General features: G+C 40.7%; 1 protein-coding gene across 4 annotated transcripts in view; it reads right to left on the reverse strand.

The window, feature by feature from the left end:
• FARP2 (FERM, ARH/RhoGEF and pleckstrin domain protein 2) overlaps window positions 1–16,622 on the reverse strand; it is a 64,626-nt gene extending 48,004 nt beyond the window's left edge. For 3 of the 4 annotated variants that reach the window (XM_033150183.1, XM_033150187.1, XM_033150186.1), the window contains exons 1-2: window positions 16,501–16,622; window positions 11,946–12,178 (exon numbers count right to left, since the gene is read on the reverse strand). In XM_033150183.1, coding sequence (XP_033006074.1) covers window positions 11,946–12,149 — 204 coding nt within the window. In that variant the 5' untranslated portion in view covers window positions 12,150–12,178; window positions 16,501–16,622. Of the gene's footprint in view, window positions 1–11,945; window positions 12,179–16,084; window positions 16,229–16,500 lie in introns of those variants that run through there. The other variant, XM_033150185.1, reaches the window with a different exon arrangement.
• Window positions 16,623–17,051: the final 429 nt, after the last annotated feature.

The raw sequence follows: 17,051 nt of genomic DNA on the forward strand, positions 1-17,051 counted from the left end.
GGAAGCTGTACGCTGGCTCCCTCGGCCAGTAAAGTGAGATGAGCGCCACAACCCCAGAGTCATTCGCGACTGGACCTAATGGTCAGGGGTCCCTTTACCTTTACCTTTCATCCCAATACAAAACACTTTAAAGCCTTCACTTGATTAAAACTGATTCCATGATCCTCTAGCACACGTAATGACCTTGCTTGAACACAACACTAAACTATGGTTTACCTGTGTGAGCTGGTCAAGTCTCAGGATTCCATAATCCCCATACTCTACTCTTTCAGCACAGCCACAAAGTGATCAGATTATTTTGCTTCAATTTTCACTTAACCAGTTTAGCAAGTTGTACAAATGTTAAACCATGGTTAATTTTAACTATAGTTAGTGAAACAAAGCACCTTCAGAAATTATTGTGTGAAGTTTGCTTAGTTCAGAAAACCATTTTTACGATTGCCCTAGTTTGTCTGGCTTTGGATGTCACTAAAAGCTGTGGTTGATCTGATGCAAAAACCTGCAATTTCCTCCACTAAGGAGTAAACCCTACACAAAACCAGAGTGGAGTCCCTTGTACACCTTCCAGCAACTCCTGCAGCCAAGCTGGTTGTCAAACATATTTCTCTGCTTTCCTTTGGACGACATCAGCGAGGCCAATGGGGGGTGTGTGTCTTATAGTGTCGGCAGCCCAGGACCTCCATACACACTGCCCAGGGTTGTACCCCAGGTGAAGTCATTTTGGTGCTGCCTAAACAGCGGATTGATTTCACCCCCAGAGGTGCACTCCATTGTCTCTCAAGACAGATGGATGCCAACAACATAACTGCAACATCATCTGATGGACACCATGATGTCTATCCCAACTCTTAGTAAAAATTAAATATTTATTTATAAACTGCTTTTACATTTCTACAATACTGCATCTTTTGCTTCATGTATTTCAGTCTTTAATACTCTTAATGGAAAATGAATTGATTGTAAGTCATGTGAGTGAGGAATGAATCTTTAGCTTTGAAGAGAACATTCTGCTAACAGGAACAATAGGTTTCGAAGAAAGCCTGGCATTTCAACACCACAAAAACAAAACGTCAATGCCTGATACCTAAAAACCCAGGAACAGCACCTGGTCAGACTCCTGTGAAACCTTAGTCCAGAACAGCACCCCAAAGATCACCACATATTTGAACACCAGTGTGACTATCTTTTCTCTGATCATGCGCCAATAGCCTGTGGTCACAATAATAGAGTAAAGGGGTGGGGAGAAAACTGAACAACTGGTCCCCAACAGCTAGGGGGAAAGTAAGTATAAGTATAAGTACAGTGGTACCCCGGGTTGCGTATGTAATTGGTTCTGGGTTACAGTTCGTAACCTGAAAAGTACGCAACCCGAACAAGCGCGCGAAAAACCCGGAAGCAGCCGTCTGTGCATGCGCAAACTGCGCAGAACGCTTCTGCACATTGCGTGCTCCAGGTTGCACTTCCGGGTTACCAGAGTTCGTAACCCGGAAAGTACGTAACCCGAGGTATGACTGTATAAGTATCTTCAGTGTTTAGAGGTGGGAAATTGTCTTCAAATATAATTAGCTATTCAATTTTATTTTTAAAGTGTTATGATATTGTTAGAAACTGCCTCTACAGACCACTTTTTACAGTAGAACAAGGGTGGGGAACTCTGGCCCACAGGCTAATTTTGGCCCACAAGGAGTGCAAGTTGGCACACAAGTCCATTTCCCTCAACCTATACCCACCTGTCAATCAGCTGGCATTAACGAGTGATGTTAGCTGATGGACTAGGAGTGCAATTCAATCCTCCTGGGGGCAAAGCATACCCCTTGCAACCAGCAGTTTTGAATAATTTGCTCATTAGCTGGTGAGCAGAGGATTCAATCCTACTGGGTGCTATTTTGTCCCACTCCCATGCATCCCCACCCACCTATCAGTCACTGGATATCATCATGACATCAGAAAATTTACTGATGGGTGGCCCCACCTATCATCCAAAGATACCTGGCTCACCAGTCAACAAAGGTTCTCCACCCCTGCTGCAGAATATATTTTATAAAATCATTTCATAACAATAGCAGTAGTAGCAGCAGCAGCAGCAGTAGTAATGATGATTTATTATTATTTATACCCCGCCCATCTGGCTGGGTTTCCGCAGCCACTCTGGGCGGCTTCCAACAAAATATTAAAATACAATAGTCCATCAAACATTAAAAGCTTCGCTAAACAGCCTAAGCTAGGAGAGAAGTGACTGACACATGACACTGTGGTATATGTGCTGTTACTAAAAATGTCAAATGCTTATCTCTACCTCGACATATATAGGTATATGTATACATGTGTGACAGTGTGTGTGTGTTGTGCATGTGTATGCAAACACACACACACATGGATCTGAGTATTCATACAAACACCCTAGGATCTTTACTCAACAACCCTGCCAGCCTCCCTCCCTTCCCCCTTTCCACTTGCTCAGACCTCTCCATACCTCCATGGCTTGTCTGAACCACCTGACTACACCATCATCTGGATCCCTCCTCCTTGCTTAACCTGGGCCACTACTCTAATCACCTGCCTGCATCTCAATCCACTGCTTCCCTCCTCACATCAGCGGGACCTTATCACCTGGACCTGCATATATAACCTCTAGATCCCTCCTCCTTTCCTTGGCCACTCACTCAATGGCCCAACAGCTCATCACTGTAGCTTGCAGTGCCACCTGTCCGAGGCCAGTCAAACTATAGCATGATGACATGGTTATGAAATATATGTAAAGTGTGTCTGTATATATGTTAAGTTGCTGAAGTTATTTATAAGTACTGTACTCTGTTTTGAATTCTGCTGCTTTGGCTTCACGAGAGATGTCTCAGCTGTTGTACACTGCTCCAAAGAGATGCAATCTTTTCCAACTATAATCGGAAGCAGCCAAAGTGAAAAAAACAAAAACATGAAGCACTTCAAATAAAGGTTTTTGAACCCTGCAAAAGCACTGCTGAATAAAATAGTGATAGGCATGCAGCCTTGCTTCTGCTGACAATGACTTTAGGGCAAAGCACCCCCCAAAAAACCACAATTAACACCATGACATTACAGTGGGGGGCCCACAGGAGCAGTCAATAAAAATATAGAATTAAACAAATGAATTTGGGGGGTCTTGAGAAGTGACAAAAAGTTGGGGGGCCATATTCATATAGTTACTCCAGGTTTAATGTCACATCTACTTGCATTCAAGCTACACAAAGCCAAATTCTGTACATTCTGTACTATGCAGTCTTGACAATGCAAAATTCTAAAATGCATCTTAGGTCACAAATATTTCAATAGTAATATCCCAAATCTATGTTGCCAAGGTTTGTTCACACAGTGCCACAATTGTATGGTTACAACATTATGGTAGTACCACCCTTAACATTCCAGAAATTCTACTTTCAACTAAGTAAGAAGAAACAAGATGTGCTTTTAAATTTCAAGCTCTCCAAAAATCATTATAATAGAAGGTTTGTTAGGGCAGGTTTTTTTTTTCTTTATCCACCTGCGCATTTCATTTTTACTATACACTTTCATGGTACACTCTCATGAAAGCAGTTTCCATCTTTCAGATAACAAATAATCAACCTACAGTTGTTAAAGATATGCTTTATCTTTAAGATAAAGACTGGTGAAAATTAATTAATTCAAATCCATATGAATTCAAACGCAGCCTCTGGCTGTGTTACTTCCTTGGGCCCCTAGAACACAAACATACAGTCTCCAAACCTGCTAACAGCCGAATTTCTTCCTGTCCGTAGCCCCTATATGCCCTTATATGTAGGCAGTGCTTTTATTCTTAAAAAATGTTTAGGGGTACTCTCATTTTCCTACTCATATTGAAATACTGCCCTCAATGAGACCAAACTTAGATTCACAAAATGTTTAGGGGTATGCGTACTCCTGCGTCCCCCCAGAAAAAAGCACTGTATGTAGGCCCTATCTTAGTTCTCTCAATAGCTTGTTTCTCCTTGGCTCCTCCTCCATGCTGACATTGCCTTTCTTTATTGCAAACTATTCCTGACTCAATCCATTCTTAAATCAGATCTTGACTCTTTTCACAGCTAGCAGGCACCTTTCTCCTAAGTCTCTTAATTCTGGGGTATCTTTTCAGCTTCCCACACACAGCATTCTGTCTTTTAAGTTCAATCTGAAGAGTCTTCAGAAGCTACATTATTTTTAACATTCTACTCTAGTCCATTTCACACAGCAATTCACCCATTAGTCAGAATAAAGAGTGGATGGGACTCCGGCAACAGGAAAGCAATATATCCATAATGGAGAGCCTTCTGAAGTAATGGCAAGGGCTTAACTGTTAAATCATACAGTTAACAGACACGTGTGTAATGACTACATGCTCGTGTACATTAAGCGGTATCTAGTACTAAACTTATGAAGATCTTTAAGAGTTTTCCAAATGCATTCCAAGCACGGTTTGCATTCTTAAGCACTGACCCAAATATATCAACAACTGTTATCTGTTATCACTCTAATACTTGAGGAATGCAGTGTAGGGCTTGCGAATGAGAATTCAATATGAACTAACTGATCACATTCAATCCAAACTTTGAACATCTTGAACGGGTTATCTTCCATCACTTGCCTTTTTAGTTAACTGTATATTAATTATGCCATTTCCGTCTAGTATATAGGTGGTACATTTCAAAATACATTTTCATTTATACACTATCATTGTAAGCAAATTTTACTAAAATGGAAGTAGAAGGTTTCTACCAATTTCAATCACACTAGAACATAGCAGGAGTTTCTATTAAGTACTTTTAAACAAAAGCTGGATTGTACAGTGCCTTTCTAAGATCTTACAGTAGTGTTAGAGAGAAGTTAGCCTTGACATTTCATGACTGTTCCAACAATCAATTTCATTATAGGGTTGAGATTTTGATGCCAAATAAATTCTGAATGCTAGAAAACACACACATAAGCACAGTCAAAACTCTCCCAGAACAGTCTCCATCAGCAGCTATTCCCCAGATTACATGGGATGGAGAGATTATCAAGGAGATGAAGCAACATCCTAAGAGGAAAGGTTGCATTGGAGCTTTTAATTTAGAGAAAAGGCAAGTAAGAGATGACGTGATAGAAGTGTATACATGGAGAAAGTGGATGGAAAACAAAAATGCAGAGACCCCTGGGTAAATCCAAAGTACTTCTCTGGATTTCAGCTTCTGCCATCAAAATTACAACACACTACAGTAGATACAATGATATAAACCTTGATCTGGCTATTCCTGGCTTTTCACAGAGAAGACTAAAGAGGCCACTGCCCACAAAACGCTGTAGTTTGATACCATGTTATTAGCAGGTAAACATGTCCACAGGAAGATTGGAATACATCAGCAGCCTTATTTAAACAATCCATCTTGGCCTTGCAAGCTATGCTAGAAACTCTCAGAAAATCTTTAAAACGGGACCAGCACACCAAACATAATGCTAAGTGCTTTACTGCCCCACTTTCTCCAAGCTTTTCTGATAAGTCAGTGTCACTCACACATTTACATGTAACCCAAGAACATACTACAGAACCATTAAAACCTCATGAGAAAAAAAATACATACTGGTATATACAAATACATGTGAACTACCTGGACACTCCAGTTTACTCAGGAATTCAAGTCATCAAGTCAGCTACATGACAGATGGATACAGATGATGTTTCCACTCAGCAGTTCCAACAGCAACTATTAAGTTAAACATTTCATTTTAAAGAGAAGACCTAATAGACTGATCTGTTTCATGGGGGAGGGGGTGTCGGGAAAATGAAGAAGAAGAAGAAGAAGAGTTTGGATTTGATATCCCGCTTTTCACTACCCGAAGGAGTCTCAAAGCGGCTAATATTCTCCTTTCCTTCCTCCCCCACAACAAACACTCTGTGAGGTGAGTGGGGCTGAGAGACTTCAGAGAAGTGTGACTAGCCCAAGGTCACCCAGCAGCTGCATGTGGAGGAGCAGAGACGCGAACCCGGTTCCCCAGATTACGAGTCTACCGCTCTTAACCACTACACCACACTGACTTATTCTTCTATTCCCTTCTCACAGTAAACTCATTAAAGTAAAATTATCAGCTTCAAATTGTAGCCCTGCTCACAGACCAAACTTGTAGGTCCCAACAACATTGATTCCATTTTTATGATGCTGTGACATTTTGATGTTGTTTTATTCGGTTATAAGTCACAATGATGCTATTAGGCTAAACAGCAGGATAAAAATAATAGAAAGCAAGGACAAATATAATCCTGCAACTTTTGAGGATTATTTATATAATCCTTAATATAGCACAGATGTTGTGAATTTATTTTAGTGCTATGACAAACTCATATAGCTCTTCATAATTTTCAGTAATAATAATAATAATAATAATAATTTATTATTTGTACCCCGCCCATCTGGCTGGGTCTCCCCAGCCACTCTGGGCGGCTTCCATCAAACATTAAAATACATTTAAAATATCACAGTTTAAAAACTTCCCTAAACAGGGCTGCCAGTAATGTGGATATTACTATTTCAGCAGCGCTATAATCCATTACCAGGCAGACAATGGAACAACCACAAAAATTACACCTGTACGTAACAAATTGGGAAGTACAGAATTCCAAGAAGGTGGAGTGTGTGTAAAACTATTTTACATATTTTCATGCTAAACCTATGTGCATAGAATTTCCCCAAGGTGTTCTCACTAGGATTGCTAAAGGAAATGGGATGGCAAGTCCTTGACTAATGCAAGGTAAGAATTATCTTAGCGCAGTGATGACATGGCATGGAGACAGGAGTTGCAAAAATGCAGGGACAGAAATAGCAGGTGAGGAAAAGCATTACATGCTAGGCTTAACATTTTGAGAAGCAAAACAAGGTAATAAAGTTTAACAAACATTTTCTTGTGCAATTTTACATTTTACATCAATGTATTCTTATTTTCAGAAAAACAAAGAAGATTCTTGTCCTGGCCTTCACTGCTTGATGAGTAACTTGACCTCTTAGTTCAGTTTCTGATTAGCTATTTAATCAATAAATCAGAATGGTAAAAAGGCAAGGTGCAGGTTAGAAGATACAACAAATGCATAAAAGGTATAGAAACATGGCTAAGTGTAAACCAAGACACACACCCTGCATCTTCCTGTTGAATGACAGTGAGGGTACAGTACTTAGCATGACGACCAGCCAAGTCCTGGGCTGGGGCAAGCAAACAGGCACTTCTTCAATAGGTTGGGCTTACAAAGTTTGTCCACAACAGTGCCTCACCAGTGGGGATGGAGGTATGGTTGAGTGCTGACTCAGCATTAGTTGCCTCCTGCTTGAAGGAGACAGTGCCGGGGCTGACTCCACAGCAAGAGGGATCTGAATAGAGGTCCTGGTGTCACAGGAGCGTAAAGTTCCTCTGCCAGCCCACTTGGTCTCTCCCCTGGATGCAGCTCTCCAGTCCCTTGACTACTGACCTCTCCCTGGGCTCAGACACTTCTTGGAGTTCCACTTTCACCTCCCCTATCCTGCCAGGACCCTCCCCAGGATTATCCAGCTTGAACTCCCTGAATTCCTCCCCTTTCTCCTCATAATCTGACCATCTCCATGACACCTCCAAGGACCATGTGTAAATTCTGGGTAAATGCATAATAATTAGAACAAGGAACTACTGTGTTACAGACTAGCAAGTGACATAGGCTGCCACAATGTGGTCCACAAACACCGCTAAGGTCTCTACTGCCGGCAGGCTCTTAAGGAGCAGTGGTAACAGCAGCATCTTTTCTGAGATAGTGTCAATGTCAACTGAGTACAGAAACTGTTAATCTCAATCAGTGTTTTTTTTCTTAAAAAAATGTTTAGGGGTACTCTCATTTTTCTACTCATATTGAAATACTGTCCCTCAATGAGGCCAAACTTAGATTCACAAAATGTTTAGGGGTATGCGTTCCCCCCAGAAAAAAGCACTGATTTCAACTATGTTCTTTTTTTTAATGATTAAATTTTCCATTTTAACAATCCAATGAAAACCACATTAAAACATTCCAAATTATGATACAATCAAAAAAGCTGAATAATCATGCCAAATTATATATCTTTGGGTGACTTCCCATGCTCTGAAGTTCAGAGAGAGATGATCTAATATTGTACTGCATTCCTTAATTTGTAAAATAGTCCCAATAAACATTTTTGATGTTGATCCTTCATGATCTCAACTATGTTCTTATGAGGTCTGGACATTTATTACAACTAAAAATGAAAGTACTTAAATATGAATTAGTAAAAGCAGTCTTTCCAGAAAAAAAGAAAAAAGAAACCCTCCAGCAGCAGAAGAGAAGGGTAGAGATGGGAATGCAATAGCGCCAAAGCAAGTAATGCTTACTAAACTCAAAGCATGACTTCATGGTACTGAATGCCAGTTATGGAACAAAAAAATAAAAGTGCAATTGCAGAGAAAAATGAAAAGTGTTAAAGGTGCAAAGTATGGATATTTCTTGGGGGAACAAAGGGGAAGGGTAACTGTTTGACACACCATCACTCTCACAGCCAACCAATGGAAAGGGAAATGAGGCAATGAGGCAATGTCAGCAGTTGGGAACCACAAAGGTTTAATGGATGTCAGGTTGAGACAGCTAAGGGCAGGAAGTGGAATAGAAGGACAGAATATGCTGAAACAAATTACAGGTAGTTTGACTGACTGCAGATCATAATTTAACTTGAGCCTAGTTTGTTCAATAAACCATTTTTTTAAATAAACCAGGGTTTAATACTGGTTTAACATGACACGAGAAGCAGGCCAAAGAGCAGACAAGCTACAGGCCAATGTAGTTGCCAATTAAGGCACTATGTCTCTGTGCTACATAACAATTTTAGTTACCCCCAAACAACTCAAATATGTTCCACTGAAAAATCAGTTATAAGGAAATGCCATTACCAGGAACAAATGAGTTCTTTTTGTCAAGGAAGCAAAATTTAACACAACTAAACCAAGTGCTAGCTGAAGCCCAAATCTTGCTACTGGCTAGTAGTTCATGGGAGGTAAAACAGTTGTTCTCAAAAACAGTTTCAAAAGAAAGTCAAGCCATTAACTAAATAACAGGCTTAACAATATAGCAGTCCAAATAACAGGGAGAATGGAAATTGAAAATTGTTTTTTAAGAAGAACCTGTAATATCCACAGCCATGAATTATAGGTCTCTTCTAAGGACAGATAAAAATAAGCTCAAGGCAGTTAACTGGCCATATTTAGAGTATTCAGAGTCATGACAAACATCTGGCAATGATTCTTTCTGGAATTTTGTCTATTTTTTCCTACTCAACCAACAAGGCACTGACTATGCTAACGTCTTTTTAGTCATTGTAGCACAGTATTTAAAAGGATTCGAAAGAGTTCACCCTCCCCCATTTTGCACATTTAAAGCGGTTAATACTTTCATAGCATACAGCTTCACAAAATAAAATGAATGCATTATCAAAGAATGACCAAAGGAAAATTCAGAATAAGGAAAAGATTGTCTCTGCCAGGGGGAAAAAACACAACCTTTTGAGTTAAGTCTATTTCCTTCTTTGGGAGCAGTATGGAATACTGGGCATTTGCCAGATGCTGTCCTAAAAACTACTACATGCTGTATGCACATATTGTCAAAAGTAACTTCACAGCACAAACTCCTACAATGAGTTTACAAGTAGTCAGCTGATGAAATTATTTTAACATCTTTTTCATTCCATCACTCCTTCAAATCAACAAACCTTCTTTAGCCTAACTGCAGTTTTGTTTGTGTATTTATGCTTTTTTATTTCTCTTTAGTTAGCAGTTGTTTTTTTCTGTATAACCACAGGAAATCACAGCCTCGTGTAAAAACTTCCAGATTACTTCCTGTATAGCTCAGTAAACTTTCTGAGTTCCAAAAACAGTTCTTTTTTTAGACCTCAGAATGTAGCGAGTCATGGTCAACCATATACAGATTTGATTTTAAGTAAATCAAGACATATAAATACTGATTTAAGACAACAAGAGCAAAGTGTGCCCATTTTTATACCATGCCTATTGAAGTGGCACATAAATCACACATGATAAAATAATAAAATATGAATTGTCTAACCCCAACTTAATGAAAGTTTGAAAGCAGGCCATTTTCACTTGTGGGATTCAGACCTTACATAGATAACTTATTGCAACAAGCTGGGAAAACTTAAAATGACTCAAATACCAAAGAGTAATTTAAGAAATCTAAAGAAAAAGTATCAGACAATTATTTTAAAAATAGCTAAAGAGAATATTCTAATACTCAATAGCTTTCAAAAGAATTTAAGAATTATTTCTCCACTCTTTTCGTGCAATTGGAAGATGTGCTCTGCAACTGGATACGTGCATTAAGCAACTGCACCCTGATGGCATGTTAATATATCTGTTAAGCACTCACAGGATACTTAAGTCACCTCTGGAAAATCCCTTCTAGAAAATCCTTTCCCTAGTTGTATAAAGGTGGATTACAATGAAATACTCAAAGGAACATACTTGGTTTTCTTTTAATCAGGGTCAGTGATGGTCACAGTATCAGTTAGTGCAGGAGGAGAATTCACACAAAACATAGTTACAGAACACAAAATAAAGTACTCACTCTATTACAATGCGTCTGAAAGTGTGGGCAAATAGTCTGTATCAAGAAGTGGAAACATTATTTAGTATAAAAAATTTCTTTCCAGTAGCACCTTAGAGACCAACTAAGTTTGTTGTTGGTATAAGCTTTCGTATGCATGCACACGAAAGCTCATACCAGGAACAAACTTAGTTGGTCTCTAAGGTGCTACTGGAAGGATTTTTTTTATTTTTTATTTTGTTTTGACTATGGCAGACCAACACGGCTACCTACCTGTAACTAACATTATTTAGTATGATAGCCAATTCAAACAGCCTATACCAAATGACACATTTGGGAAGCTCCAGTTATGGGAAAATATGATTATAAGAGACAGACATTCAAGATAAAATCTGCACTTCTTTGGCTATAAAAATATATATGAAGTTACATTAGATCTTCTTTCAGAAACTTTAAGCAAGAACTTCATATCTGAATTATGCAAGAGAATTTCACCTAGCAATGTTTTGAAGCATTTATGACTAAAGAAATTGTACAACCATTTGTAATGAAAACATACCCTACATTTATGAATGCATTACCTATAAGTATCAGGGTAAATGGCATAAAGCATTTCCCCCACTAATTGCTTAATGATAATCTAGAATGATAATCTAGTTTTGCCTCTCTCCTCCAAGTGAAACTACAGAACAGATTAATGTAGAACACTCCTAAACAAGTGCTTCAGAATTCTTGTTTTCTATCAATATGAGCACAGGCATGATTGGGGTGGGGTGGGGTGGGAACACAAAAAGCCATTTTGGCCCTAGCCAAGGCATACATTGGCTGTGTCCTCAAGACTATCCTGTTTATCTATACATTTCTTCCTCCAGGTTTCACAATATTTAGACATTTAGTGGTAAATGGCTGGGGGCACTCCTTATCATTAGTCAAACACAGAAAAATGGAAAAACCGCTTCGCTTCCCCCATTTGCTTCATATCATCCCTCCACCCCATTTAAGAACAGGGGCACTGACAATAAACCAATCCTCCAAAAAAACAGGACACTTGCTTACATGGCCACATACAGAGTATATGGGGAGGTAAATACATTTTTACCATGGTGGTTTAACATTGTTTTAACTCCCACATGTAATGGGGTTTTAGTGAGAAAATAAATAAATTAAACCATGTGTTTGATTTGATCTTGAGATTCTTATGTTTGTAACATTACATGTGGTTCCTATATGCCTTACCAGAATAGCTAAAGACCTTTTAACCTCATTAAGTGCATTTTCTATAATTCACTCCCTTTCTCAAATGAATCCCTTTTCCATGTTGCATACAGACAAAAATCCAAAGCTATACTGAAAGTTTTACCTCAATATCAAGTATCTCCACAGTGTTGTCCAAATGCTTTATCCTTATTTGCAGAGACCTCTCATGTGTTTTAGCAGGTGTTGAGGCTACAGCAGAGGAGAGGTTCTGTCCTGGTTCCAGGGTGCTCACTCCAGAGTTTTTCTGGACTCCCAAACGAGAACCTGGAGTCTGCAGCACTCTGTAAGTGCCTTCTATCTCACCCATTTTCCACCATCAAGCAACAATCCAATGAACTAAGAGAGAAAAATATAAATAATTTATTTTAATAACTTTTAAAGTCAGTACAGTACACCATGCATTTGTGCAAAAATATAACAACTAGTTACTGCAAGTTGCTCTACAGCTCTGTACACTCACTACCCACAACTAGTGAGATTTTGGGGGCAATTCCTCCTGTTCAGCATGTATGAGTGAGTAACGTAATTCCTCTGAACACTGAGATACAAAAATTAAGTCAGTACACATATTCAGGATAGAATTCTGAATTCCAAATCCAGCTCAAGGAAGACACAACACAATAATCTCCCATGAAGATTAAAACATCCAGATGAGAACTGGTGCACACATTTAGGACGTCACTCAAACACCAAATCCATTTTCAAAGAAAGTTGTAAAATAGATTGAAATTCAATCTTTGAAGTAAGGATACTAGAATATGTTGCTTTACTAATTACTTGTTGAGGATTTGAAGTTGGCAAGAGCCTCAGAGTTACAGTATGTCATCCCTCTCACTACTTCATCTTGGGGCAAAACACAAACAAGTTAAGTGGGCTGTGCAAGATAGATTTGAAAGTAGAACCTTCCTTAACCTGCAGCCCACCCCTGGATTGAAGTGGGGGCAAAGTGTGGAATCAGGGAGATTCAACCTGTCCATAATCCAGGATTAATATGGGTGCCAGAATGATGCAGCAAGTGGGTGGGTACTAAAGAGGGAAAGACAGAAAAAAACAACAACAAAAATCTAAACAAAAAAAAAAAAAAATCCTTCCAGTAACACCTTAGAGACCAACTAAGTTTGTTCTTGGTATGAGCTTTTGACTGTGGCAGACCAACACAGCTACCTACTTGTAACTAAAAATATCTAAAACAGATAAAACCTTCCATTTTTAGTAGTGAGGCTGCAGAGCAACTTGAATAAATACAGTATATGGAACTGTCAAAGCATGAAACATATTCATTACAGCATACTGCATTTTGTGTTAGCTTATGCCAGATAGTAGCATAACAAGTTAATTATGTTGTCTAAACAACTAGCCAATAATGCATGAATATGGCAGATTATGAGTACTTCCAAACCTCCCTCCCAATGAAACTCCCATCTTCCAAGCTTAAGTCAATCAATATCACAAACCCATAACATTTGCAAAGATTGCTCTGCATATAGCTTTTCAGAACTGAAAGCCAAATATAAGCTCTCTCAACTGTGGCAAGTTTGCCACTTCACAGACAAAATCTCTAAAGTTCTGCTTAACTTGGAAGACCAGTAACTTGCAACAGCCAAGTCAGGCATGCCAGTTTTAGTTGTCCACTTGGTGTAACACTTATATTGAAACAATAGAACAGTGAGCATATTGTAACCAATTAATGCAGTGTAAGTTCTGAAGCAAGCAGTAATATACATTAGGTTGATTCAGACATTGAGGTTTGTCCAGTCATGATTTCTGTGTTCAATTGTGAGCTATTTCTTGGTGCATGTGTAGAAAGGCATTTTCAGTAACTTATTTTTGTAAACCACTTAAAGGGTTTTTTTTTACACTCAAGCGTCATATAAATTCTGTTAAACAAACCAACAAAAGCATTTCCTTGCCTTTATTAGTTCCCTTCTTCCAGAGCTTTACTGGGAGACATCCTGTGCAAGCAGACTTCCACTTATACAACAGGACTTCCTCTTCTCTTCCCCCCTGAAGTCTCCCAAGAGCCCCCAAATTCTGTTCCAGTTAATAAAACCCCCTAGAGGAGATTTTGGGGGTGAACTGGGGACTACCCATTAAGTTCAGGTATATCTTCTGGGAACACTCTAGAGCAGGTGGGGGCAGGGGTCTATAAGATGTGTGTGGAGAAGTAGGAAAATCCTATTGCACAATCAGGCAGGCTTCTTTGGATGTAATCCATTAAGTCCAGGTCTATCTTCTGGAAACAACAGACACATTTATTTATTTAGACAAGGGGACTGCAAATGGAGTTGTGATGGGTGAGCTTTAGTGCCTCTTTTTCAAACAAACGTATTTTTGTATGTGTATTTAACTACTACGTGCCCTACATCTCCAAAGAAAGAACAGGCTAATACAACATTCCAAATCAATAGCTAGAATAGAATCAAAGTACTTTAGCTAAAATAAACTGTTAGATATAAATAGCATGGTATGCTTGTAAATTTCCATCCTCAGAAAAGTTAAGTGTTAACTGTTGCTGCCCAAACCTCAGCAATAACTGATATAAACCTTTTTGTGCCTGCCTTGCATGAGACTTGGGGATAAGCAGCTGCACAAGAGGAGTACTCTAGATGGAAGATAACTTTTCAGGCATTGTATCAGAAATATGTGGCAAGACAGCAATTGTAAATGAAAATGCATTCTTAATCAACAACAGAAAACCCAGAATGAGTTAAGAAAAATATTAATCCTCATACCCTCCATTGGGGAGGGGGCACAATTGTTGCAAAATATTATCAAACACAAAAAGTTATCAAAGGATACTGTAACAAATACTGTATACAGAATCTACTATTTCCCCAAGCCTACAAGAAAAATCCATGTGAGCCACGGATACAGCTGCAAATGCAAATTTGGATATACATAAGCTTCACCACAGCAGTGCTACCTAATTGAAGTCTCCATTATACTAATGATGAAAGACTCCAGCTAAAAAGCAAACAAAAACCACTCAATGGATGAAACACTAAATCCCCAATCCATAACCTTGAGGGGGTTAGGACTACACAGAGATGCCTTCCTACCAGCAAAGGGCTTCACTAGTCAGCAAGAAACCTCCTCCATAGAGGCATCTGGTGCACCTGCTGAAAGCTCTGTGGGTGTAGTTCTACTGCTGGCAGTGTTCCTGCCAGCAGTAGTTGGCAATAGGCTCTGAAATAGGGCAGAGGTGGCCTTGGATCAACTGCATGGAGTCTACTACAATATAACTAAGTGACTACAAGAGATATAATTTACTAGACTAAAATAACTTGGCAGAAAGGGGATTTCCAAGTATCAGGCCATTTTGAGACACTTACAAGCCATACAGAGTATTGCTCCTCAGTAGTCCAAACAAAATATTGATTGACAAGATCAATGCACGAAATCAGGAACTGGATCAGTATACCTATCATCTTAAACTATTTGATACTTATTTTTGTAATATTTTCCTTTTAATTCCATTTTCACACTATGAAACTAGATGCCAGAGAAGCATCATTTCAGGAAGTTTCGCATACAGTACTGCAGATTTTCAGGAAGACATCTCCATATAGCTAAGACTTAACTCTGAAATTCACATGTAGAGTATCTAGTTCGTGTAATGATTGCACACATAAATATGTTTCTTTGTGTGTCTGCACACTGGCCACAGCTAGAGTATAAATATTGGCACACACAGTAATGTACCAGGAGGTTTCATGGGGAAGCTGTACCAAGCCTGTAGGATGGGTGTGCGAGCATTTATTATTATTATTATTATTATTATTATTATTGCAAAACTCCAAAGCATAAGGCATGTAGGCTCCTCATTAGAGCTAAACGCTATCAAAGGCTGGGTTGCATAAATAATTAGAAACAACTATGTGAGCATATGGCCACCTAATTGCCGTCCTTTGAAATCAGTGTGTAAGTAAGTACTCTACAAGCCTTGTAGAAGGGGGGGGGAACCCTCAAGCATACCCTTTGAAACCAACGTCTTGGAAAAACTGACGTTATTTGCACCAAATCAACCATAATGAGAGCAGCATGCGCCAGGTGGTGTTAAAAAAACGCGATTGGGGGGGGGGGGAGAGAGAGCAGCGTCTCATATTTAGGAACAGAGCTCGAATTGGGAAGAGAAGGCAAAAAAAAAAGTTCTAAAAGCATGCAGAACTGCAACTCCGGAGAAACACACTTAAGGATGCCCCCCAGCGTATCTCAGAATTGGACAGCCCACTTGTAACACACCAGGTTTGAGTCGGGCGAGGCAACCGGACAGCAGCCACCGAAAACCGTTTCTCCAACGCCTCTCGGAAAGGGATTCTGCGCTGCTCGTCCTGCCCTGCCGCGCCCCGCGGGGGTCGAGGGACGCGGCCGTGTTTCTCTCCCGAGCAAAGGTCGTGTTTTCTGCCGCTGAATTCACGCCCCTCCCGCCCCCAACGGACTGACCTCCCCCTACCCCGCAGCTTCCGAGTCCCCTCGGGCCACGAAGTCACCGAGAGAGGCTGGCGGCGGCAAACCGAAGCGGGAAAGGGGGGCTGCTTAGGTAGCGCCCCCCCCTCCAAGCAACTCCGAGGGAGGGCAGGAGGCGCCCAGCCCCGACTTCGACGGCTCCCTTCCCTAGTTCGCTTCTTCTCCTCCCTTCCCCGCAGCCCCGCTCTCACCTCAGACCGACATCTCAGTCGACGACCACACCGCGAGACTCAGCCGCCTCAGCTGCGCGCCCACTTCCCCGCTCTCGCGCGCCTCCTCGGCTTCTCTCCACCCCCGCCCCCCCATCCACCCCTCAGGAGGCCGGCGCCATCGCCGCCACCCCCTCGCGCCAGAAGCGCCTCTCTCATTGGCTGCCGCGGAGTTCCTCAGGCAGGGCTCCAACGGCCCTCTTCCGCGAGCCTCGAGTCAGCCGCCTCGGCGGTGGGCGGGACCTGCTTACTGGGCGGGGCTCTTCACTCTCGGCTACGGGTGGCTCGAAGGAAGAAAGGCGAGCGAGGCGCGGCGACGGAGTTAACAGCCTCTATCGGAGGCTATTAAACTGCCACAGGCCCCACCATAATAAGGGCACTGAGGAGTAATGGGGCCAAGCGAAGGACCTCTCTCCTGACTGCCTTGGTCAGAGGTTGCCCCATAACCGCCTCCGCACTCGACCCCACGGGAGCCCTTCGGCCCAACTGCCATTTGTGTCTCTGCAACCACACCTCGCTCGTGAGTGCGAAGC

The sequence above is a fragment of the Lacerta agilis genome, chromosome 5, assembly GCF_009819535.1.
Source record: "Lacerta agilis isolate rLacAgi1 chromosome 5, rLacAgi1.pri, whole genome shotgun sequence".
Lineage (NCBI taxonomy): Eukaryota > Metazoa > Chordata > Lepidosauria > Squamata > Lacertidae > Lacerta > Lacerta agilis.